Source organism: Montipora capricornis, chromosome 11, assembly GCF_036669925.1.
Source record: "Montipora capricornis isolate CH-2021 chromosome 11, ASM3666992v2, whole genome shotgun sequence".
NCBI lineage: Eukaryota > Metazoa > Cnidaria > Anthozoa > Scleractinia > Acroporidae > Montipora > Montipora capricornis.
The window spans coordinates 36,590,313-36,617,812 of NC_090893.1; the positions used below are offsets into that span (position 1 = coordinate 36,590,313).

The 27,500-nt window shown below is 38.8% G+C and overlaps 2 protein-coding genes across 3 annotated transcripts in view; one reads left to right on the top strand and one right to left on the bottom strand.

Moving 5' to 3' along the window:
• LOC138024982 (QRFP-like peptide receptor) overlaps window positions 1-13,742 on the top strand; it is a 22,225-nt gene extending 8,483 nt beyond the window's left edge. Inside the window, exon 3 of one of the 2 annotated variants that reach the window (XM_068872190.1) lies at window positions 13,613-13,742. The gene's annotated coding sequence lies outside the window, so the exon portion shown is untranslated. Of the gene's footprint in view, window positions 1-6,900; window positions 7,005-13,612 lie in introns of those variants that run through there. The other variant, XM_068872189.1, reaches the window with a different exon arrangement.
• Window positions 7,411-27,500, bottom strand: part of LOC138024981 (putative RNA exonuclease pqe-1) — a 34,129-nt gene continuing 14,039 nt past the window's right edge. Inside the window, exons 6-13 of the mRNA XM_068872188.1 lie at window positions 26,100-26,237; window positions 24,895-25,008; window positions 23,038-23,105; window positions 19,796-19,900; window positions 16,080-16,195; window positions 15,034-15,172; window positions 11,722-11,842; window positions 7,411-8,933 (exon numbers count right to left, since the gene is read on the bottom strand). Of these exons, the coding sequence (XP_068728289.1) occupies window positions 8,818-8,933; window positions 11,722-11,842; window positions 15,034-15,172; window positions 16,080-16,195; window positions 19,796-19,900; window positions 23,038-23,105; window positions 24,895-25,008; window positions 26,100-26,237 (917 nt within the window). The 3' untranslated portion in view covers window positions 7,411-8,817. The remainder of the gene's footprint in view (window positions 8,934-11,721; window positions 11,843-15,033; window positions 15,173-16,079; window positions 16,196-19,795; window positions 19,901-23,037; window positions 23,106-24,894; window positions 25,009-26,099; window positions 26,238-27,500) is intronic.

Consider the following 27,500-nt stretch of genomic DNA (forward strand, 5'->3'; position numbering starts at 1 on the left):
TTTTCTAATTTGCCCAATTTTATACAACCCACAGAAGGCCTTGCTACATGTGTTGGCAATGTGAATCGACGTGGACATGTTAGAATCGAGCAAGAAACCTAAATTACGAACACTGTGAAGAGGTTGAATGAAAGAGTCCCCCAACAGAGATATAATTAATTCATATTTTAGACAGTTGTTGGCGAGAACCAACAATTAAAGATTGTTTTCGAGTCTGTATTAGCAGGCGATTACGAAGTAGCCCCGCAAGGACGTTAGAAACGCAGGACTCAATAGCGGCTAGGACACGGTATTGTGAGGAACCAATATCTGGCCTGAAAGAGAGATAGAGCTGCGTGTCGTCGGCATACCCTTGAACAGAGGCAACACAGTTAGCAATTACGTGATAGAGCCGAGAAACATATCAAATGAACAAAACAGGACCAAAACAGCTGCATGCCTTGTGAGACATCGCAGTTCAATTGGAAATCATCAGAAGATTGATAATTGATGAGATCTCGTTGCTTTTGATCCGAGAAATAAGATGCGAACCAGTCAAGGGCTGAAGCAGTGATTCCAAAATCATTTTCAAGGACACTAACGAAAATCTGATGGTTCACTGCAGATGATGTTGCTGTTCGTGCACTGGCAACGGTCAGCGGGCGGAAGTGGCCTTTTATTCAGAGAGAGAGGGAATTATTCGAGTTTTCAGAATGGCTCGTTATATCGGGCACATACCCACTTCGTGTTGTAGTGATCTACCGCGTGTCCCATAGCGCCGAGCATCCAGTGTCAACTAATATTTCTTTTCCGAGTTTTCTGACGATAAGGAATCTGTTATTAAGTTTACTGAGAAACTCGTGATTTTGGGAGATTTCAACATCCATGTCGATGCATCAAGTGATGCTGATGCGGGGAAAGTGCAGGATTTTTTCCAGTGTTTAGGCCTTGAGCAGCATGTCAGAGAACCAATTCATATTCTCGGACACACCTTGGACCTTATTATTTCACGGAACATCAGTTTGTTATTGATGGTTTCCCAAGTGTTGATCGCCTGTTTTCAGATCATTTTTAGGTTGTCTGTGGTCTTCAAATGCCTAAGCCTGCAGTTTCTGTCAAGGAGCATACTCACAGAAATCTCAAGGCTGTTGACAGTGATACACTGCAGTGTGATCTGAGAAACTCTGAATTGTGCCTAGATCCACCAAGTGCTCTTGAGAACTTGATTAGCTGCTATAATGCCATGCTAATGGATACTCTGCATCACCTCGCCCCTCTGAAAAGCAGGGTTGTGACAGTTAGACCGCGTCTACCGTGGTTTAATGAGGATGATGCGGGAGGCAAAAAGAGCAAGACGTAAAGCTGAGAAAATAGGGTGGAAAACAAAATCTCAGGCTGACTTTGGTCACTGTAAGGCGTGCAGGAATCGTGTGACTTATTTGCTTAATAGCGCACGGATTGCATTTTATAAGGATTTTATAGCGGATAACAGCACTGACCAGGTAAACGTTTTTAGAGCCACCAGGAGAATATTAAAGCACGATACTGGCAATTGTCTTCCGCTCCATGATGATAAATTTCAGCTTGCAAATGATGTGGAAACTTTCTTTGTGAAAAAGATAACACTGTCATGCGCAAAGAACTCGATGACGCGACCTCGCAGGCCGTTTGCTGTTATCCCGGTAAATACGACTTTGCCCAATCAGTTAGAGAATCTTTCACGAGTTCAAACCCTTGACTGATGAGGATGTTAAGGCACTCGTATAAAGATCTTCAAAGAAGAGTTGTGCACTTGATGCAATGCTGACCACACTGGTTGTTGAGTGTATTGATGTATTGCTGTCCGTCATTAAGCGAGTGATCAATCTTTCTCTTGAGAATGTGAACTTTCCTGATGCCTGGAAGGAGGCATTAGTGAACCCTCTATTAAAATGGTTTGGAATGGATCTTTTGTATAAGAATTTCCGTCCCGTCAGTAATCGTGATCTCTGGCGAAAAAAGGCAATTAAAACAATGGATAAACTCGTTCACTGGAATGCCTATCGCTTCTTTAGGCAAGAAGTGAAGCGCGAGATTCGCATCGCTGAACAGGAATACGTTCGTTCTGAATTGACAAACAGTAAAGGCAACACCAATTCAATCTGGAAAAGTCATCAACCGCTGCATACGAAAAAAAGAATGCCCAAATCGCCACATCTGAAGACCCCATGGCCCAAGCAAACAAGTACAATGAATTCTATACCTCTATGGGTAAAACTATTGCTGAAAAGGACCGAAAAATTAGGTTTTACTCCCTTGACAATAACAGCCACAGCAATGAAGATATGAGCGAATGTAGCAGTCATTAGGAGTTCTACTTTAGATCTGTTACAGAATAAGAGACCCTGAAGAAGAAGAAGAAGAAGAAGAAGAAGAAGAAGAAGAAGAAGAAGAAGAAGAAGAAGACGAAGAAGAAGAAGAAGACGACGAAGAAGACGAAGAAGAAGAAGAAGAAGAAGAAGAAGAAGAAGAAGAAGAAGAAGAAGAAGGAGAAGGAGGAGGAGGAGGAGGAGGAGGAGTAGTTAAGGCTCTCCCGTCGAACAAGCCTCCTGGAGCTTACAAAGTGATTGCCCGAATCCTAAAAGCAAGCCTTCCAGTTTCCCTACCACGACTTCAAAATTTAATCAACTGTTCCTTTTCGTTCCGGTATTTTTGCAGAATCGTGGAAATTGGCAGAATCAGTAATTTGCATCAAAGATAAAGAGTGTGATCGAGATGATCCATCAAATTCTCGTCCTATCTCACTCCTACCAATAATATCGAAAGTCTTTGAGAGAGTTAATCATTCCATCATACATCCCATCCAAAGTGGCAACAGAAAATCCCACTCTACCGAGTCTGCGCTACTTCATTCACCTATGAAATCCTGAAGAATATGGATGAAAAGCGCATATCAGTTGTGGTACTTGACATGACTAATGCGTTAGATAGCATACGACATGATATACTTCCATCAAAGCTCTGTAGAATTGGAATATCTTCATCTGCGCTTGTCTGGTTCAGCAGTTACCTATCAAGCCGTAAGCATGTAGTGAGGATTGCAAATGTTGCCTCAGAGCAATTGGAGCTAAGCTATGGCGTCCCCCAGGGCTCCATCTTGGGTCCAGTACTATTCACCTTATACGTCAACGAGCTTATGATACTAAGCTAGTGCTTCCTGCCCTGCCACCAAGCCAAATTATTGATTGTAATTTATTTGGTAATTTATTCACGACTATTTTTTACATTGTGGCTGAAAAGCCCCTATGGGGGAGCTTCAATAAATGTATAAATGTATAAATAAACTTACCATACATTTCTAAACTAACAGAATGTTCAGCTTCTGATCAGGTGTTTGCACACGTCTTCCAATAGACTCTATACTGATCTGCAGTCAGCGTACGTGAAAAATCACAGCACTGCACTGCACTGAAACGGCTCCTTTGAGAGTAAAGAACTATACTTTGATGAACATCAATAAAGGTCATGTGACTCTACTAGTTCTCCTCGATCCGAGTTCAGCCTTTGATAATGCGGACCACGGTGGTCTGCTAAAGTCTTCAATCTCGATTTGGGGTTTCTGCGAAGGTTTTTCGCGTCGTACTTATACAATAGGGAGCTTAAGCAGGCGCGTTTTTGAGAAGCAGACGGCAACCGAAGTGAGTTGTTTTCCCCTTTAACTTGCTTTCATACAACCGCATTTACATTGCTAATCCATTAAAGATGATTAGTATATCTGGGAGACACCACTGTCCTGGCACGCGAAACGTTAGGGACTTTAAGCAAGGACGCGGACGACGGCTACGAGAACGCCACAAATTTGCATATTCAGTAGGCAAAAACAATAGCTTTGCACGTTCTGCACGTGCGTTTTACATTTTGATACATTTCTTTGCCGTTCTTGGCTTGACTACGACGTGAAATGATCAAATTTGAGGTCATGTGGAGGACGAGAACACATGACGACGAATGTTCAATTTTCTCTCTGAATATCCACACCGTTCTCATCAATTTTATTCTTGGATTGTGCATTCACACTTCCCAAGCCGAACGACATGGAATAATCGCAGAATTAGTACGGTAACGGGAAATAATATTTTTTGGCAACGTTCTAGTAGCCGACGTCGTCCTCCTTGCTTATATTAAGATCCCTGTTGTCTTCCCGTTGCCGACCGCGTCTCAAAAACGCGCGTGCTCAAGCTCCCTAACAGGAAGCAACGCATTACAATCAATGGGAATCTCTCTGAGAGCTTCCCCTTGCAGTACGGTGTTCCACAGGGTTTCTGTTTGGGCCCTATTTTGTTTGTTATGTACGCTTCAAAGCTTTTTGAGATCATCAGTTGTCAATTGCCTGATGTTCATTGTTACGCAGACGATACACAGCTGTACTTATCGTTTAAACCAGATTCACATGCAAATCATGTTAAGGCAGTTACTCCAATGCAGTGGTGTCTAAAGAGATGTTTTTTTCACCTAGAAAAATTTGATCTGTTCGGATATCTTAGCTGAAAATTGAAAAAGAGTTCGAAATTTTAGGGAATGATATCTTCATTTCAGAAATTGCTAGCTGAACGTTACCTTTTAAGAACTTCCAACCGAACCATTTGCTCACCCGAAACTGTCAGGTGGCCAAACTACTTTTCCCAGGTTGCGAATCTTTTAAGTGATGCTTTAGTAAATAACTCTGTCGCTGTCTGGCAACGTAGAACCGAAATTCTTAGAACAGTTTGACTCTCCCGAACACATATTTCACTGAAGATTATCGTTGGGTGCCTCTGAACAACACTGAAACTGAAATATTCGATACTTTCAGAAATATGTCCGCTACTTTCCAAAACTATCGGAAAACCCTGTCTGGGACTGCTGAATTTCATGTTCTTATCTTTTGGAAAATTCTAGGACTTTTTGCAAATAATACTGTTTACTGACGAAATTGACAAACATATTTAAGTAGTTGGATTGATTCAAAAAGAAAAAATTCTTTTATTTTAATCGGATCAGTTCGTGACGACTGGTGATAATTTAAACAAGAATGTAATGTCATTAACTTTTGAAAGTCGAACACAATATGCTCTCAATGTTTACAGAAAGAAAATTGGAGCAAAGGTACATATTTTTTAATTCAAAAAGCACGAAAATTGCACACACTTGTATTGCTGTGTGGCAACTGTTTCCACTCAGCCTACTAAACCGTCTGGAAATATTGCGAGTCATTAGTCGTGGATGTAGAAGGTGTGAATCTTTTCGTGATATACCAAGCCTCTACATTAACAAAAGTGTCGCGAAAAATGCTCTTTCTGTATTTCTATTTATTTCTTTGTTTATAAGTTTGTTGGGTAAATTTTAACTTTCAAGACGTGAACAATGGGGGAAAACATGAAATAACTCTCCCCTCTTAAATATAATTTCTTCCGTTTCGTGCTGCACTGAACATCACAAGGTTTTAAACAATAAATAGACGGAATATGAGCGACAGATCTCTATCGCATTTACAAATTCGAGGCGAAGCCCAGAGTTAGTTAAGGTAATACAGATCTTCCAGGAATTTTTTTTGTAATACTCGATATTTTATTGACGAAAACTCAAGGAAGAGTTGATATAGATGAAGTGAAATCTGTATCTGATTTACAGATATCGATAAACAAATGAAATGATATATGAAATGAATCATATATTTAACTGCGGATATCAAATCAAGTGAAGCTATGATCATCGCAGTTTTAGCAATTGCGAAGAGAAGCCTGAAAATTTCAGGACTTCAACGGGGTTTGAGCCCGTGACCTCGCGATGCCAGTGCGACGCTGTAACCAACTGAGCAATAAAGCCACTGAACCTGGGAGCTGGTCATTTGTTGCTTCTAATGTTCGCGTGATAAATGAATCAACGAATGAAATTATATATGAAATGAATCAAATACTGAGCTGCGGATATGAAATCAAGTGAAGCTATGATCCTCGCAACTATCAACGCAATTTTAGCAGTTGCGTAAAGAAGCCTGAAAAATTCAGGAGTTCAACGGGGCTTGAACCCGTGTCCCCGCGATGCCAGTGCGACGCTCTAACCAACTGGGCTATGAAGCCGCTGATCCTGGGAGCTGGATGAGTATATATAGTGCCGAGGACTGTTTAGGATGACATTGACTGACGCCCGTTTCGACAACCTATGCTGAAGTCATCTTCAGAGTCAAGCGACTTGTGTAACGTCAGTATGGTACAAACACTCTGGTCGTTTTTGTGATTGGTCACATCATATTTAATTGCTTCCTCTTTCATTTCAATGAATTTGTAGCAAATGATTTAGGCCGCCTGGAAAGTGCCATTTCCTTTTAAATTGGTTGTAACAGCTTCGTGGAAAGCCCAACGTCCTTTATCGTTCACTAAGTTCATACATGACTCAGCATGTATCAGCTCCATTAAAGGGGCCCGGCACTGTCGTGCGCAGTATTTTTCACACGCAGAGATTTTAACAGAAGTTACTTTTTTTGGCTTTTTCTGTTAAGTCTAGACTAAATGCGGCTTTAGATACGCACAAATATATATATTTATCTATTATCGATTATTTGGAGTCCGAGAAATAATAGCGAACACAAATATGATGCCATGTTGTTCACTGACAGCTGAATTCAGTAAAGTGTGACCGGCAACACTGTTGCCGGTTCAAGCACTCACAGAAATATACTTTTTCTCTGCGTTATAGTACTAAACATATCAGATTAACATGCCATTTCAAAGCTGAAAGAGAGCGCATTAAATTTCAAGTGACGACTTTAAAGTCGAAAGACGGTAAAGCAGAGAAAAACTTCACACGTGTTTTACTCACCGCTTGCGGTTTTATAATTTGTGCAACAAATAAACACAACTAGCGCACTTCCGTTCATCTAAATGCAGGTTTTAATTCTTTCAGAGCGAAGATACTGAAGGTCTATCAACAAGCGATGATGTGGTGGTCTCTGACGTTTAACAAATGAGCCACGAAGACGGACTTCTTTGCTGATAGCGAAACGACTGACACTATTACACCATACGTTGAATTTCTTAAGAATTCACGCCTTACAAAGTTTCTCATCATTGTAGATGCTGCATTGGTACTTTGACTGCTCTTCTTTGCTATCTTGAGGCGATTGAATCACTATTTGTGCGCTGAGTGTTTAAGATTCTGCATGCAACAGTGGTCAACCATATTGTCTGCACCTCTCCAAACCTGAAAAGTTCAGGCTGAATTTTTCAAGTTTCGATTCCAAAACCTGGCGCATGCGCGTCCGTGACAATGCCCTCTAAATATAGCCAACTGGTTCTTACCATTTCGTACATGAGTTTATTAATACCAATGCAATACATTGCATGCTTACCCCCGCAATTGACAAATCTCTTTCATCAAACGAAAGCACGCTTTTAGGAAGGAAGAGTTTCCTGCTTGAGAATTTAAAGTTTTTTAATGATAAACCTGTGCAGCTTAACCAATGAAGACCATTTTAACCTTCACTCTTGGGTATACGGTGGACAGGATGTTATTTCATCTTTGAACATGGAAACAACTCATCCATTTCCACCCATTGAAATCTCGCACAACTGTATTTTTCGGCTCTAACCTAACAAATTATTGTGTGAAAAATATAAATGGAACAAAAAATGATCTTGAACATTTGCTATTAAGCAAAGTAACAATGACAGTTCAGTTAACGGTGCCTTTTTTCTCTTTGTAACTCTCTAAATATTTCATCAAAACAGGTGATGGAAAGTTTTAAAACTTAAATAAACGCAACGCTTTACCCTTCTGGGTCGAGTTTTTCGACGTAAGGATCGTGCTAAACCAGGTCGAATTCCATGAAAAGATATTGATTTCTCAATTGACATGAAATAGCACTAAACAACTCTTCAATTGCAACTAAACTTGAGTATTTTCCGTTCCAAACAGATCATAGTTTATCATCAAAATTTCGGTTGTTAGGCCTCGCACAAGTTTCGCAAAATTAACAAACAAGCACATGACATTTGGACCAAGGTGGCTCTTGACGTAATTTCATTTGACGTCACTTGTTTCGTTGAAAACAAAAAATGCAAAACAGTTTTGGACGTAAAATGAGTTATCGACCCATGCCTCTCACGAGCTCGGTCGTGAGTCAGCTGACCGCCTGTTTTGCTAACTTCATAAACATGTACAATGTGCAACACAAAAAGTGAAATGTCGAGGCGAAAATGGTATAATATCCTTCACAAAGAAATTTATCTTGGCACCAAATGTATTTGATTTCAGTTGCACTTTTAAACAAATGGGCACGAATGACCCCGAAGCTTGGTTTTCACAAAGAAGACTGTTAAAAACGGTCTGAAAATCAACATGTACAGTACAACACCAAAGTGTACTTCGGAAACTCTTAATTACACTGGCACTCAGTTTTGTGATACTAAAAGGTGTAAAAACGAGTCTAAACTTTAAGCCTCATCTGGTTGATGTAAAGAATTGTGAGATCCCCTCTTACTTAACCCTTGACATCAAAGATTACTGGAGGTCCCAAGTCGATCCCATGAAAACAGAAAGGATGCAAATTCCTTTCTCGCGGCCAATGCAAAACTGCTCACTAACCGTAGTGACAGGGACGGACAATAGTAAGCGCAACATTAACAGGATGAGAAGTTATGTCTGCCATTTGCGACATAAGACGAGAGATGTCTATAGTTCATAAATAGGTCTGTGCAAGATTGGTTTCTCCAAGTAAGCGAAATGACCACCTTTATGTCGAGTTGCTTTAGCTGGTTCTAGTTGAATCAGAGTGAAATAATCCTTTAAGGAGGGTTGGTTTGACTTTCTACAACACAAGTACTAGCCAAGAGATAAGCGCGGTGATTTGTGCCTTGTTTTTTTCATGTCTTCCTTCACTTTCCATCTCATGAGTTCCAAACATGCTCTGGCATCCTCAAAACTATCATGACCATCAACTGAAATGTGATAACAGAACGGAATTTGTCAGCAATTCAAGTTAACTGTTTCATTCCCAAGATCGAAATGTTCATTCTCTTAACTAGTACCAAAAATTTCTTTGAACCTTTCGTTCATAGATTCCTTTTTGGGTAAACATGAGAATTTGTTGCTACATCAAGATCACACCTCTTCAGCTGATAATAATCTTCCTTCTCAATACCTGTCTGACTGACATTTTCTAGAAATTGTGAGGAGAATTTACGCGCTGATCAGTCCTGGTCAAAGGGTTAAGTACCAAGGTGCACCCTTCGACAAACATTGACTTACTGGACAACATGAAAGTCACTGGCTTCTGCTAACACAAAATCCATTCCTTCAAACTGCATCTTTATCACCCTCTTTAGAATCATAATTATTTTATTGGTGTTACAAAGAAAGAGGTTTGCTGTTGACGTTGGTAGAACTAACGAACAATCGGAGGTTCATTGGTTCGACAACTGCCATCGCCACTGCCATGACGTTTCACGTGACTTCAAGAAAACTCAGCGCCACATTTCATCAAGAAGAAACGTGTGGCGCATTCAAATTGCGAAACAGGAGGAGACTCGTCAAATTCCCATGATTAAGTATGAATGTCCATCAAGTGTAGTCCTGAGAAGGCCTACAGGGAGCTTACGAATCGATGACGTTAGCATGACGGCGCCTTCGTGCAAACATTTGAATTTACAATATTTGCAGCAAAGACGACGATGTTCATGCGCGTGCGGTTAATTTTCCCGCCCATTCTGAAGTTTGATGTTATCTTTTCACAAGGCAAGTTGTTCAATCCAAACAAAATGCATAACGTCACAGAAACGAATGCTCGCTTAGTAGAACGAAGAATGATTTGCACTTTTATACCATGTTGACAAGTAAAAAACCAAGAGTTTCCATACTAGAGCTATGAAAGGTTCGATTTGGATAAGAAAACAAACGACGAATGCAAGGCTGATTTCGTTTCTACAGGGTGGAATTTACGACCACTTACAACGGTTTAGTTGTAACTTCGATATCTGTTATTATGCTTGCATCTCAAGCGCTACGCCTATCCTTGTCGATACCGAGATTTGGCTTTGAGTTTCACTTGCACTATTTTTAGTTGAATTATTCGTTATAGGGTAGCAAAAGATTGTCAGTTTAATAATAAACACAGAGAAAAAAATAAAACAACACCTGTCAAGAACATGACCCTAAATGTGATATTTGATTTATTTGACAAAAACACTTGAAGAATCGAGGGAAATGTTGACAACTAACCTCGCGCCCTGCTATTTTCAAGACGCTGGCAAATCGCCCTCACCAACTTCGTCGACTTTGGTTCGACTCAGGCAAGCGCCCCTATAGGCATACACAGTAGGCATGTCACGCAATTTAACGGCGTCCTCGTTTACGAAACGACAACGCCGACGGCAACGTCGACGCTACAAAACAATAGATTTAGTGAGCAAAAACAATGGCTCTGCACGTGCGTTTTACATTTTGGTACTTTTCTTTGCCGTCATCTCCTAAATGACGACGAGAAATGATGACCAAATTCAAGGTTCTGTGAAGGACGTTAGCACAAGACGATGAATTCTCAGTTCTCTCTCTACGCTTCCAACTTAGTCATACCAGTTTAATTCTTCGACAGTTACTACATTACACATTTTAACGCGACACGACATTAAATAGTGTTGTAGTGATATGAAGAACGCGAAATTGTATTTTTAAATGAAGTCCTCGCAGCCGTCGTCGTCTTCGTTTCATAAGCTCCCTAATGTCGTTGGTTCGTAAGCTCCTTTGCTTCTGACCATTCGACAACTAAAAAGTTATCGTCAGGACCTTCAGAGACTTGGATTATGTTTGGCTTAATAACAAACATCCCATCTTTGTAAGCCAAAGAACCAGAACTGACATTGCAATGAGCTCTCTCTTAACATCTAAGCCCGATATACCAAATAATCCTTCAGGAATTTCCAAAAAAAAAGTCAAAATTTAAAAAATTAAAAACACTTGTTTTACAAAAAAAATAATTTAACATGTACATGTATGGGTTCATTCGGACTTTTGCACGCAATGATTTACCAGAGATGATGGCTGAGGCTAATTAGAGAAACCAGTAAGTTAATGAGACAAAGACAGTGTAAGCAACTATGTTAGCAAAGTTTGACCCTGGAAAGTAGTTTACCATTACATTAAAGCCCGGTTTACACTACAGAAAATGTTTGGCACGCCTCGTGTGAAATTGGCACGGGTGCCAAAAAAGAGGAAAAGAGGTCAGCAAACTTTGTTTACACTACACCATTTTTACTGTACCAAAAATACCCTAACAAGATTTTTGGGCCCACGTAACTTTTCTCGGAAACATGCGCAGTTCAACTATAATCAAGAACGTCCGCGTGACTTTGGTGGAGAATGAGCCGCCATCTTGAAATGTACGCAAAAACCCGCTAGCCTATATGAATTAAGGCTCAAACTTGGCCCGTTAAATTGTTTACACTACCTGTTCTACCCGAAACGTGCCGATTTTCTCAGCACCCGTACCATTTTCACCCGTGCTCGGACTTCCTCACCGAAGGTCCCAGCACGGATAAAAAATTTGGTTCGGCACGGATGAAATTTGGTACGGATAGGTTTACACTGCAAATTTTATCCGAGCCGAACCTTCTTTTTTGGGACCCGTGCCAATTTCACCGGAGCCGTGCTAAAAATTTTCTGTAACGAAAATCTGGCTTAAATTGGTATTTTGACCTGTGGATTTGGCTTTCCATGTCACGGTGTACTCACCACTGTCCTGAATGATTTTCTTGAGGTGATCTGCCATAAGGTTACGAAGTGCTCTCTTGTAAGGTGCACCCAAACGATGAGGAAACACCACTGATGTGTCCACTACTTTACTGTGAATCAACTGAGAAACACTATTTAAGTTTTCACTTTCATTGAATAGCCTTGTTCACAGAAAAAGTAACTTCATTCAAATGGGATATGGTGATAACAATTGCTCTTATCTCAAGCAATCAAGGAGAGCCCACCAATTCAGCGTTAATACAAACATTAGAGAAATAGGTGTAATGTAACAATAATCCACAAACCCAAAGGAAGAGAAGATATACTTGACTATAAACCGTTAAATATTATCCCTATCCCTTGTTTCCCCAGCACAGTAAAAAAAGGTGGAAGGTCAAGGAAAAAATACTCAAAATACCTTAGACCACTTTAAGAAACAGGGACCAATCGTTTTTTTTTTTTTTGGTACACTTAAAATCCACCTACTTTATTCGTTTTGAGACAAGAACATTTTACTCGCCAATGTTGACCGTTTCAGGGAAGAACGGGTTAGCAACATCTAGGTCCAGTCAAAAGCTATGGCGCCTTTAAGGAAACATTCTTTTTTGAATTTCATACATCTTTGCAAAAGCATGTTGGACTGAAGACTTCAGAAAACATTTTTAGGGTTTTCGTCTGAGGCGGAGGCCGGACGTTTTGTCCGGTTGTTTACCATTTCACGACCGGTACTTTGATGCTATAAATTGTCTAAATTTGTTGGCTTCTTTTGTTTCCTTTTTCTTTTTCTTTTCTTTTTGAACTTGGGTATCTCAGGAAGCCACGGGCTTAAGAAACACAAGACAACAGCGCACAAGAAATCCTTCAAACTAACAAGAAGTCACATCGCCTAATTTTACTCACCGAACGGGGAAAAAAAATGATGATAGTTTATTCAACAAATCCACGGGGTGACTCTTCTCTCTTAAATTACATTATTGACAGTTAAAGATAATTATCACATAGATAAACTTATAAATTGTAAAACTACAGTAAAAATTAACTAATCGCTTTGTACATTGCACTCTATTACATAAAAAGTCCTTTGAAAGTCTAATAGATTCTAGTAAATAGACCATTTTACAGTGCAGTGCTCAGTTACCTGGCCTTTGAATAAAGGCGCGGCTGGAGTTGACCTTGTTTTGATACAAACGTCGCTGCTTTTCTTATGTTAATAGAAACTCCTTAGCATTACAACAACATGATTTACATATGAAAAGCAACGAGGTTTGTATCAAAGCAAGGTCAACTCCAGCCTCGCTTTTATTCAAAGACCTGGTAACTGAGAACATTTGCGAGGTGGATGTCTCAGATCATAACCTTGGGTTTGTCGCTATTATAAAAGGCGAGGGTACTCTCCTGAGACCAGACACTTAGTTTAGGAATTGATTGGGAAATGGTGTTTCTGCAGTCATTAAGATCAGATATTTTGGCATGATTGTAGATTGTTGCGTGGTCCGCATAACTGAAAGCATTTGACATTCAAATTATCCTGAAGATCAGCAACACAGATATTAAGTAACAGCGGACCTAGTCTTGAGAAACCTAGTTTACTCATCTTGATGACAAGATTTCTGAAAAAAATCATGTCAAGCTTTAGAAAAATCGGCGAAAATCATCATAGTTACCCCCGAACACTTCATAGCTTTCACTATCTCATCTGGTATAGCTTGAAGTACAGTAGTGTTCGATTGGCCCTTTCGATATACAAAAATGTTGCTGTAGTTCACAACATCGTTCTTATCAATGAAATCAGAAAGCTGGCGGAAAATCAGCCGTTCGTGAACCTTTGAAAGCACTGGTACTATTGATATAGGTCGTAAATCTTTCTCAGATTTAATTTGGTTCCCTTTAGGAATCGCGCAGATGCACGCCAGCTTCCAGGCTGATGGAAACTATATATTGTAAGTTCTTGATGCAGTTGTTCATGATATCAGTAAGTGGACACCCCAGATAATCTGTAGACATTTTGATTCATGTTTTCGCGGATTCTATCAGATGGACCAGTGGTACATTCATGCGATAAGTTTAGTTTACTTATTTTCTCCAATCTCAATGTAAACAGCATTTCTGAGAGTTTCATTTATGTCTAGGGGCCAGGTCTCCTTGATGGTTCGCTCCCAAGGCAATCGGTCTTTCAACATCAAATAACCCTACCTTTTTGCCGGGCTTCATCTATGATGAAGAGTACATAGGCCATTTCAGAGAGAGGACTGAGGACTGGGACGAGTTTGGTTGTTTTCCGTTTGTTTAAAAAACTAAGACATTCAAATGAAAGATCAACCAAGTTTGAGAGTCTTTACCAAGAATAGATGTATTTAGAGAAGGAAAATGTGAAATAATATATCTTCAAATATCACCCAAAATAGAGAGTTTGTATGGAATGGGTAGACAGGCCACAAAATTATAAGGGTTTGTATGGGATTTTGCAACTTTTGCAAGTCTCCCATTTGGCCAATTTTCCGTAGAAAACTCTCAAACTTGGCTGGATAGCTTTTCATTTGGTAACATTTCAGTTGAAGAGTTTAGATTTTCAATCCAAGCAAGTTTGAGAAACTCGTCCCAGTCCTCTCACGTTTCTGAAATGGCCTATGGTACAGGAATAACTTGTTGTGCCATGTATTATTGTAACTATTCATAAGCAGCAATTAACTTTGTAAATTTCTCATATAATCATGTAGTATGCATTATACGATTGGTCAGTAGATGGAGGATAATAAGACCCGCTGGACTTCAAGGTGCACTCTCTTTGTTTTCGCAGGGCTTTACTCTGTGTTATGGTTCCCTGTTTTGCCAGTTTAATTTATGGCTTTTTATGCACATGAATTGAATAGGCCACTTCGGAAAATACCATAATATTCTTTGTTTGTCCCCCCAAATTTTGCAAAAGCATTGTTTCTTGGGACTTGTACAATGGTCCCAAGAGAAAACAAAGTCAATGCTTATGCAAAATCTTGGGCAAGAAACAAAGAGTATTATGGTATTTTCCAAAGTGGCCTATTGGAACAACAAAGTCGGTAACTTATAGTTTTGGTCATGAACTTGATTAATAAGTGACATTTTTTTTCTTCCAGAAGTTTGGTGTTTAAGTGACACTAAAAGCTCCTATCAACTTGTAGCTGGCATAGCTGGCGGGATTAATGAGCGCCAAAGCAACGCAAAGAATGGGGATTAGGGTTAGAATTTGAAAGAGTCCCACCCCATTCTCCACGCGGCTTCGCCACTCGTTTTTTGCCTCCCAGAAGGGGGCTAATATGAAAAAAAACAGTTGAATACCTTAGTGGCCTTGAGATCACTCTCCAAGCTGTGTCCAACCAATACAGTGTCCTTGTGAATCATACTTAACAGCACTGCTTGTACCTCCCGTATAGTTGTGGTCACGCCACGTAACGATTCTTCTGTTACTCCACTAAACCTAGGACATTAAAAAACCTTGCATCTGACAGAATCCAAAAGAAAGCACTCAAAACAACTTCATCAATGAAGAGATTTCTTTGCTGGCAATGAGCCGGGCATCCTCAAAAAACCAGAGTGCTCCTGAACAGAAATCAGGCCTTAGAGCTCCAGATTACTTGCCTGAATACTCTACCACTGAGGACAATGAGATAGAAGGTTCCACTTTTGTTCAGGAATACCTCGCATTTTTTTGAGTATGCACGAGTCATTACATACCTCTTAGTTTGAGGTCCGTACTATAAGTTACACACCAAGTTTCTTCCATTGATATTTGGCCCAAGCCCAAAAATGGACTTTAAAATCATCGGGAAAAAATGAGGAACTGTAACTTTCGTACAGACAGAGAATTTGAATTAAGTAAGATATTTATTACATCTCTAAGATAATAAGGCGTGCGGGAAAGGAAACTAATTGTAGTGGAAGGTTCAACTGCCACAAACGATACATGTATGAATGCGTCAAAAATTTGAAGTACTAAGATTTCAAGATTCAAAGAGTTTTACTAATTACCACGAAAAGCTGGCTAGAAAATGTCGCATCAAAATCTCAAATTTAGCAGGATGTAACTGATTCAGAAGAGTGTATGGCCCATTCAATTAGCTAATTATAGCATGCATACTATCTGAGAGATACAATAATGATAATAACCAGGCCTAACATTCACAATCACCTTTAGAACATCAGCGTCAATGTGAAAGAGACTCCCAGATACAGTACAAAAAAGTCAGAGGGCTGGGGTCAAAGTTATGACCCGCTAATGTTGTGTCAGTCCAATGACAAAAAGATCTACCAGTTCTGTCTGATAATGATGAAATAATTATCATATTTAAAAAAAAACACCACTAACCCCAAGCTGTACAAATTACCTGGTATTGTAGTCGACAATGGTTCTCTCTGGCATAACAAAGGTGTCGTACACCACTTCTAAATTCCAGTTTACCACAGATATTCGAGTTAGCTCAAGTCCTGCAGTGGTGTAACTCTATAGACAAAAAATAGTCTTTAGAAAAATATTTTTTTCTAAAAGTTGTTCTTGTTCGCATTGTTTTTAAAGAAACCCCAGGAAACTATACATGTACATGTATACCATTGGAAAGCTAATAACATGTAGTATTTGGAAATGCCTTCAAGTTTCACATTTTTTACTTCATAAAGCAAGCACAAGCATTCAAATGCGAAACTGACCTTGACTGCTCCACTGAATTTAAAATCCTTGCATTGACACAGACATCCAAGCAAACTGCACTATATCACTCAGGAGATAAAAAGCTAACAAAGTGTGCGAAGCTTTTTCACAATTCTAAATACCGGTAGTTTTCCTGTGGCATCCAATTGCACTGCCTGTATGGCCAACTTTACAATGGATTTTCTCAAGAATTAATTAGAATATGGAAAAAGCCTCACACACCTTGTAAGCTTATTATCTCCTGAGTTATGTACATATAGTGCAGTTTGTTTGGATGTCTGTGTCCATTTTTCTGTGCATCTGTTTGGTAATAGCTCACAAAAGACATCAAAATGTAATAAGGACAATTACAATTAAATTACCACACTTTGACAAAAAGTAACTACCGGTATACCACAATTGCTAGTTGTAATCTCGCAATCTGATTGGCTACATGTAATTTGCCCTTTTTGATAAGAGTCTAGCCAACGCTGCAGGTGTCGATCTGTCATGCAATGTAATAGCCAATCAGGAATGCTCATTTTGGGAAATAAACCAATCATATTCCGAGAAAGTTATAGACAACACTTATTCCTTCTTTATGTCATGATTGTGGTCACACTCTGAAATAAACACTTTCTTTGGTGTAAAAATTTTTTGTAGTCAAATTGAAAGTGGTTCAGCATTGTCTGTATCCTTATCAACAACGATATTCGTCATCACAGTGATCAAAATTTGTTGTGGACTCACTCAGCAAACGTTTTGACGACTGTGATGACGAATATCGCTGTCAATAAGAATACAGACAATGCTGACCACTTTCGATTTGTTAACTAGACTAAAAGTGGCCCTTTCAGGAGGGAAAAGGGATAAGGGGGTATACAAAGGGATCAAAGTTCACAATTATAGGAAGACATTGAGAGAGCAATGCCATTGATGGAGGCATCATAACAAAAAACACGAATAAATTAGTAAAATGAAAAGCACTTATTGAGTCCACTAGCATTGAGAGTGCTGTGTTAACATTTTTAAAATACTGAAAAATAAACGTTTATTTTTCAAGTTCAAAATATCTATACCCCCCCCCCCCCAACGGATGGTCAATGAAAATTCCTAGGGGGGTGATAGGTCGAGATTTCCGAGGGTTGGTGGGGGTGCACAGGTGAAGAATCTTCCACGGTTGACCAGGGTTATACATGATGTAAAAAATTAGAAATACATGTAGACATCTTTTTGAGAGAGGACCCTTGAGATGATTGCCTTGAAAGTTTTTTCTTTGCCGCTAGTTTGCTAAAATTAATGTCTTACTTCTCAACGGACACAACAAAAATCAAGATGGCTGACCGTGCACATTAGTACCTAGACCCCAAGGTTCTCGTCACGACCAGAAGCAGTTATGTTCTATGCGGAAGTTGAGGTTGAGACCTGACTTAGATTTTATTTTAGTGTTTTATTTTCTTTGTTTTTTTTTTTGTTGTTTTTTTCTTGTTATTTTATTGTTGTTTCAAATGGGGGACCATCTGCTCTGACGAAAAGCCGTTTTTTATAAAAAGAGCGATTTATTTTATCAAATGGTCAAAGGTAAACATTGTGTATACATACATGACATACCGTAAGGATGGGTGTGCAATGCATTGTAGGGTGATTCGAATCTTTTCGTGTGACCGAACAAACCGTGCGAATAACTTTTACTTGCGTACATACAGGGTAACACCAATTATTGCACGATGTATTTATTAGGATTATACATTTTTACGTTAACGTTGAGGCTTTTAGTACCTTCTGAAGTGAAATTATTTTAGCGAACCCCAGGTGAGTCGGTAAGCTTAGAGATCGATGCCGAGTTTTAATAAAGTCCTACTTTTCGTTTTGCAACTGCTACGACGGTTGAACTTTAGTACACGTTCTTTAGCTTGTCGGTACATTGTCGATCATCTGATCATTGCGTTAACTTACGTTGCGAAGAGAATATGTACTGTGTACAAAGAAATTATAAAGTAAGTAAAACGTTATGCGTCTAAGTTATGCCTGATTTTTTTAAGTGTACAATATCGGGAATTCAAAGGCTGTAAATTGAGATGTGAAAAAAAGTAAAAATTCCTAAGGGGTGGGGCGGGGGGCTACCAAAGACCCTCTGGAATGGAAATTTGGCAGTTTGATGAATTCTAGAAGCTTCTTTCCACCATCGTTGGCTTTCGCGTGATCGTTTGAATGTAAATGCCCACGCTAAAAGCAAGCAAAGGGAGAGGGGGAAGGAGGAGTAAGATCCCGCCTACAATCAACCCTGCAAAATTTTTGAATCCTCCCATTCCAATCATGTGTGACGAGCACATCAGTCCTAGCACACCTTGTGTAAACATTGGCGCTGATACTATTAATTTGCTCAGGAAAAAAGTTGGAAGTTAATAGAATGTCATTTTAGATCGTTGAGAAATGCCTTGTCGAGCATATCTTCTGCTGATGCGAAAACTAGCTGAATCTTCCCAATGGATACATCTGGCAACCGCCAACGAGAAGTTGGCATGAACCTCATCCTTCAGCTTCTTTAATATGATCATCGATGATACTTCTCAAATGCAGAACACATTTCGCAAACAACACCGAAATATGAAGCTTTTGCCAAATCCCTTCGTAAGGACAGCCAAAATATCACCTCCATATATTAGTGGTTTTACGTCTTTATTCTCTTATTTAAGAACACCAGAAAAGCCAAGCTACCGCAAGGCAGTTTCCTTATTTTTTGAAAACAGACTGTTGGCTCTTTCCACTTTGCTTTGTCTTTACACTTTTATGAAAGGGAGCAGTATAAATTTGACGGACAGGCAGACACTTTAACAGCCACTCAAGAAAGATATCTTCTCAGTCCGTGGGCGAACAGAGGTTTAGAAAAACAATGTTGAGGGGTTGATTAGGGGTTGATTTCAAGGGGTTTCACTCGATCCTTCTCCTCGGCCTTCTGCACGACCCCATAAGCTGCATAGCTTTTATTATCATCGTGCTAAAATAAAGGCTGTCTGTCTGTCTGTCTGCCTCTCGTTTGACTCTGGTCCACGTTTTCCCGCAGCCATATTCAAAATGATAACTCGAAAGTCAACCCCGATGGAAAGAAGCGTCTGCTACGCAGGCTACCTGACTTCCTACATAAACCTCAAACAAGTTACAATTCCTCAATTCACTTTTACAAAGGGCTAATTAATGCTTAATACACCATTCAACCAACCAAACCAACTCCACAGTTTCCTTAGAAACTAACATTATTCATTCGTCATTTTCATTTACTGCTTCATAGTAACTATACTTCTTCCTCATTTTCTACACTCAAAAGGACAGAATACAGTGAAAATATAAAATGTTCATGTGAACTTTTTTAATGTAGGATTGATCACTGTATTAAAGTAAACAAGATTGAGCAGTTACCATTTCACAATCCATGGCAAAAATTTTCTTTCGTTGATCTGCCAGTGGACTTACTATTGTTGTCATGAAGCCATCAGTGTCATACATTTTATCACTCACATGAACCTAGGACATAGAATAATCTTTATGAGATCTTCATCGGTTTGACAATCAATATCACACCATGAAGAATGCCACAAAGGAACAAACTGTCCATTCTTGCACCTTCATATATTTGCATATTCTGAAGTTTACATTCCAATCCACTATTTGCCATAAGGCATATCCAGCTATGTACTTGGCTGATTTCCATCAGCCAATCACATCAATCTGCAAACACGATTAGGGGCAATAACAGACAGGGGTCAAGTCGGTAGAAAGTTGGATCCAGAGTCTATGTATTTATAAAAGGTAAGTATATAAGAAATAACTTTACAGTATAGATCTAGCCAAGCCTAAAAGCGGAGCTCCTGTTTCTAACCCCAGAAAGCAACATATTGTGTATGAAAATAATTATGCTTCTGCATAAAGTACAAAATTAATCGTCGTCATTGTATACAGTTTACAGTGATGAAACACCTCTGAGCTGACAGCAGTAAACAAACGATAACCATGTAACAATTTTAATCAAAAACTAAAACTGAAGTTACATGCACAGTAACCTCCTTCACAACGTTTTCCGTTTGACTGATAATCTTTGCACCCTCTCTCTTCAGTTTAGAACAAAAATCTTACTAAATTAAAAAGTCAAGCTAAAGAGTAGTAAATTCGCTTACTCGACTGCGATTTCACAGTCAAACAAAGCAGCTCACGACTGGACATCCCTTTCACACAAAAAGCCTAGGTGATTCTTGAAATGTGCCAGAATCTCTGTCAACATGGAATTGCAAACGTTTCAGGCCTTCCTTTTTTTTTAGGCAAGTTCTACAAAATATGTGAGGCAGTGAAGCATGCACTAAGAAGGAAACCATTTACCTAAAAGCCAATATTTGTAAATCAGTATTTTGTCTCTCACTCTACAGGTATTTCTCTCAGCTTTTTTTAATACGGTGATCTTTATTGAAATTTTCTCTTCTTGTCCTTCCTTGGCTTCCCTCAAGGCGTTCTTCACTTAAATTTCTCAAATTTCATTGACTCTTCTCTGGTGCTCTTTAATCTATATCCCGATGCTCTTCACTAGTATGATTTCCCACCAGAAAATCGCAGGTTGCCAAATGCAACGCTGCCACGCGATTTCCCGCCAAGGAAAATTGTTCGAACACTCCCGTCCACAGAGGCTGTCTTGCCTCCCCACCTCCACCCCAACAGTCTGTACGCGCAGGCAGACGGGCGTACACTAATGTCAAGACTAAAATTTCTCGCATGGATAGATTTCCCAAAAAGTCTTACCCATGGTGCTCTGCTGGCATGCTTCGTGCACCTGAGCACCTGACTAATTAAGGTACAGTACATGTACTCTGTTAAACGCCAGACGATTTTACTTGCCAATTGGGACAACTTCAGGGAGGAATGTGTTAAATTGCCATCATTAATGAATGCAATTCAACTTTTAGTCCCTATTAATCCATTCCCTTATGAAGATGATGATCATGAATTCACATTGCTGGGATTGACTTAAAGTAACAAAGTTAAAAGAATAATTTAAAATCAAATTTAATTACTAAGAACATGAAAGTCTACAAAAGATTCAGCAAAATGAACCTTCGCCTTTACTAATATTCACTACACTATTTAACAATTATTCATTGAAATCTAGGTAAATATTCTGCCACTATTCACCGAGACTGAAAAGAATAATTGTTTTAGTGTATACTCACGAAGTGATCTCAACAACATTTGCGGAAGAAAACCATCCAAAGTCGATTTAATTGACATCTCAATTCATGCGTGGAAAACGTGCAAGCCGCACAAAGCATGCGCAAGGTGTTTACAAAAGCTTCAAACATGGCAAATCTAAATAACCTTCCGGACAATCCTCGTCACAAACAGCAAAATGGTCATTTAACACCGTTTAGATCAGCAATCTAAATCGAAAGTCTGCTTGTTAAAACATTTTCACCGTTCGATCAAAGTTTTAGAGGTTCGTTTGAAGTGGAAATTGAAAGTGCAGTCGGTAAAGGATCCACATTAAATGGCGGCTCTAACTGAGGTGACCGTTGGTTTGTTGTAAAATGACCCGTGTTATTTCCTTGCATAAAATCCTAATAATAATAATAATAATAATAATAATAATAATAATAATAATAATAATAATCAATACGCCCAACATGGCCGCCGTTTACAGCGTACATCTTTCTATTGGACATCCATATTATGGTCAATTGACACCTGTCAAAATAAGGTATCCACTGACCAGTATCAGGTGACCATAACACGGGCTCAAGTTTAGACCTCATTGAGGTCAGGTGGAAAAAAGTTTGGAAAATAATTTTTTCCTGGCGGTTTCAATCCAAAAGGATGATTCTGAATATTTGATTTGCGGTCGGAAGTTAATTTGGCACTCTCATTTTTATAGGAAAATGCATGACTGTAATGGTATTTGGCAACCTACTCAGTATGGCAGTACACTCTTCTTGTAAACTTCCTTTGTAAGGGGATATTTATTATTCGTCCACCTTTTCTTGTTTTAACTCATTTTAGATTGTTTTGCTTGGTTTACCTTATTTGATTGATTTTCGTCAAAGCTAAACAAAAAAAAAAAGGAAAATAGTTTTATCCCATAAATTCATTGTTTCAACCTCGTCCCCAGGGTCTATCTTCTCTGCCTCCATTGTTGTTGAGAATTGTCATTTTCTCAACGACAATGGAGGTAGAGAAGAGAGGCCCTGAGAACGAGGTTGTCATTGTTTAAGTAAGGCCAGTACGAATAAATAACCCAGGAGCTCTGCTTTTAGGCTTGGCTAAATTATGGGTACTATTGACCATAACTGAAAGAAAAGCATTTTGAAATTGGTTCTAATCTTATAAGGTAACCTCATTCCGCATCAGTGCTTATAATCAAAGAATTACACAGTGCGTTGTTAAGCTGGAGCTCTTTTCTTCTTACTAAAGGGTGAATTTTTTTTTTATCTGAGGGGTTCTCTTTATAATGGCCTGGTAGTCCCATAAAAATTAAAAATCTGTCAACTAAGGTCCTTTTGAGCTAGTGTGTAAATGAATGTTAACACTGAAAAACCTAAAGGACTTAGATGTGGGCGTGGTGAGATCAAGCCTTAGAAAAACTGATCTCTTTTAGTTCCTTGACAATGTAAAAAGGGTCACACCTTGCCCACACAGCAGCCAGGGCTCCCTGCATCGCCTTGACAGCATGAATAACTCGTGATCTGTTCTCCTGCGAAGAAGATTTTACACAAAAGAGTCATTATGTCTTTCCTTCTTCACAAAATTATATATTAGATTGTTTTTAGTCATGTGGCCAACTATAATTAACCGCTATATTGATGCACTACTTCACAGAGAAAGATGGTTTTAGGAGTGGTCTTTGGCTGTGAGACCAGAAGTGCCCCTAATAAAGGGGTTTTCTAACAAGAACACCATCCGAGTTTCAAATAATTGGGAGAATTGTCATATCATCAAGTAAAGTACGATCGTCCGGGTGAGTGTAGTCCTGAGAAGGACTGTTTGAGATGACATTCACTGACGTTTCAACAACCTGAGCGGAAGTCATCTTCAGAGTCAAGTAGACTTCTGCTCAGGTTGTCGAAACGTCAGTCCATGTCATCTCAAAACAGGCCTTCTCAGGACTACACTCACCCGAACGATCGTACTTTAGTTAATGATGATTGGGAGAAGTTAGGAAACGTTTTCCACGTGAAACAGATGGATATACATGTACGAGATAATTAGAGAAGACCTATTTTAGAGCACAGCCATGTCCAAGGAAACACTTTGCCTCCCGAAAAGTGGCAAAAACGTACACTAAATCTGATCAAGATTGATCTAGCTCGATGAGAAGTGGGATTCTGTCAAAAAGCTTTGGGATGACCTACATTGTAGAAGTTGCAGTGAAGGGAAACAAGAGAGCTAGGGATCGAAAGCTGAAACATGAACATGAATGGTGGCTTCAGGAAGATACATGTAGAGAATCCAAGGAAACATAACATAATAATATAACTTTAATTGATACATGTACATGAGAAAATGTTGTGAATATTTTTTTTGTTATACATTGTAGTCACCATCTGTCTTCTCATTGGCTAAAACCCTACAGTTAATTTTGGAAAACAGTGCCACCTACAGATTATTCACTAATCTGTACCTACAGATAAGTGAATAATCTGTAGGTTGCGTGCGCAATGCATGATTTCCAAGAGCAATGTGTTTGAAAATAAACTGTGATCGCTGCGATAATGCATTTGTCGTTATTTTCTTCAAAACAATGTCTAATAAAACAATTATATGATTCGTTTTTTGTGATATCCGGAATAATTAAGGTCTCGGTTAGTGTTATCAGCCTCAGCCTTCAGCTTCGGCTGATAACACTTACCACGACCTTGATTATTCCGGATATCACAAAAACCTCATCCACTAATTGTTTAATATTTGCTGCAGTTACTCACCAATAACAGTAGAGACTACAATTGGAATGGGGACAGTGACAGAGATGAAGTATTCTCCATGCATTTATGTGCTTAAGATTATGATCTTTTCTTGTATTCTGACAAACTAGAAAATTTCTTTCCAGGGGACTGGTTTTACATGTAGTAATAAACAATTCTCAATGCTACTAACATATCAACTGAATCATGAAAGCGAAAACTCAGTTTGGTAGCTAGTGTTAACATTTCACAGAATTATGAAAGGCATTCAGACTTCCTCCAAGCATGAAGGCAAAGGCACTCGAGCACCTCCCCTACGTGTTTTTGCTGTTTAATGTCTAACAATATGGGGTTTTATGTAAGCTGCTATTCTTTTTACACATTTCAGGGAATTTTAAGTAAGGAATAAGAGTGGCCACTTTTCCTTACATTGAACCTCAGTCTGTGCATTATACAGTAGGGTGCCCCTTAAACTCCAATGGAAAGAGGTTGTAAAATGCACTGTGCATCCTACACATTCTAACTATCATTATAACAGTGACAAACAGTACATGTATGCTTCAAGCAAATGGTACGACAGACCTCTCTTGCGGAACAGTCTCCCAGCATGATAAGTACATTCTTCTTTTGTAACATATTCCCCATCATCAAGTACTACAAAGGGTTTTCCACAACGTTGACAAGTTCTCCTTGTCGCTAAAAAAAAGAAACCAGGATTTTAAAGTGGGCAGATGTACCACTATTAGAACCTACCAGTAATCTTGGTCCTATATATAAAGTAATCCATTGACTCCGCAGGTGTCCTAGGACGCCCCCAGATGGCGAGTAAATTTGACTGGTGTTAGACAGTAAAATCTGTTAATTAGTCTCACTCCCTGGAGGCAATTGGTTAAAGAGCTATGCTAAATAAATATGATTAAGAAAATTCACTGCCCCTTTTCCTTTCCAAGAAAACATTTTTACTAGAGTGGGTTTCCAATGAAAAAAGATTACAACACTGTCAATCTATTTAAAAGGGAATTGTTTTGATATTTGACTAATACTATTCTCAGACAATATACAAACATGTATTTTTGAGATGTCTACAAGTCTTTAACTGTGTCATGGCAACGGCACAGCGCACAGCACTATATATTACAAAAAACACAATATTTTTTTGCAAAAGATCTCAAAAACGACTTAGACGTCCTTAGCTAGCTCCTGTTAAAATTTATTTTTAAAAAACCCTGTTAAATTCTGTTACCTAATACGAAACATGAAAAAAAATTGTCAAGTACTGTAGAACTTGAATTCTTTCTGAAAATGCTGTTGTAAGATGTGAAAAAATATAATTTTTTTTAATTTTTCTTTACGAAAAAAAAAAGTGAAGAAACAAATCTTAATGGTAACTGTATGCAAAAAATCAGTGTACAGTGTAGGTCACTGAGCTAACCTTGTGATATTGCTGAAAATTTCAACCATATTTTAATTAATTCCTGTTCCAAACAGCTTCAGTACTGCGTGTATAGCTTAAGCAAGCACTCTCTGTCTCAGCTGAAAGCCCGTTTGAGCTTCTGTAAACTATGAAGAGCGCTGTGTTCAGGAATGCAGTGCATGTGTGTGTGCACAAGGCTTCTTTAGTGCTTGTGTTTTGCAAACTAACTTTTACACAAAGTGCAGTGTTTTAAAGGTGTTAGGGAATCATACAATTTTGTCTTCAATCCACCAACCAGTGACACTGTATTTAGGCAAGCAATGGCAAACCAAATCTTCTCTGAATTAAGGCTTAAAATCTGCATAAATCTTACGATCTCTTGAGAGCTGTTCCTTTTTCATCTTAAAAACAGCCTTTCCAGGTGAGTTTGGGCATGATCGTGGATAACCATTGTCAACAAGGTCTTCTTCAGTCATCAAATATTTGAGGAAGAAATCATACATCACTTCTTCTGTAAATAATAAGATAAAATCCTCATAAGTTTCGTATCAAAGTTAACGGTGATTCTTGCTTGCAATATAATGAAGGCGTAAAACTACATGTCATTAAAGCATTTATGAATGAATACTCAGGACTGAGCCCCTTAATGGCCTTAACATGGACGACATGTAATTCAGAGGTTTGAAAAGGGTTTTGTGTAGGAGTGGCCCTAGTTACTTCTACCTTTTTGGCTCAAGTGGCCAGTCTGCTGCATAAGAGTGTTGTGATCTGACCTAATCTGGTCGGGGGCATCTTTCATTTTCTAAAATAAATTGTTAACTGCGTAACCAGCATAATAATAATAAATTATAATAAATTATGATGATCATCATGCTACTTGGGTATACTTTCTTCTCTGCTCCTTTTTATGAAGTAAATTATTTTATTATGGTATACCTTAATTGTTTATTTCATTTGTGCTTTGTGTTCTGTTTGTTTGCAGTGTGTGTGTGTATGCTGACACAAATTTGTGTTAAAACATATGTACGAAACCTATCTTATCTTATTTATTCTACTGTAGGTAGCCAGCCCTTTCTCTTTCTTTATTTATCAAATGAAATGATATTCTGTTCAACCTTTAGGGAAATAAAGGTTTTTTTTTTGCATTGTAAATTATTACTCCTGAAAAGCCCAGAGGGGTAGAGACTTACATGTACATGTAACTAATAACTTCACTTCACTTTACTTCTATGTTCAGATCCCAGTAAGACCAACGCTCAATAACTGAGGACAAGCTGCCACCTTTGCAGAGTAGGGCAATTTGGTCTCTAATACAAACCAAACTAACATGCAAGATATTTTGCCACTTAACAAAAATCAGCCAAACCTGTGATAAAATTTTACTCAAACACAAACATTAAAACTCATCAATTTATGAGTTGATTGAAATGGATAACATAGAACCCGCAAATAGTGATAGCTAATCAAGGTGGGCAGTGAGGTTGAAAATATATATCAACAGAAAAAAAAAAGGAGAAACAAAAGCTACAACACCGGACATTAATCGTTGGAACACTTGACACTTGACACCACTGTACCCCCCTCACAAAGTTGGGAAACACCGTGAGTTTTGCAAGAAAATGTGTAATTACCAACTGTTTTTAACTTGTGAAGGGGGAGATTCCCATGAAGTGTTCCAACACTTTTGACTGGGGTTGTAGATCACACGTTGCACTACATTTAAGGCATAGGCAAGTGTATGAATGAAAAAGAAATTATAGTATCATAACAATAA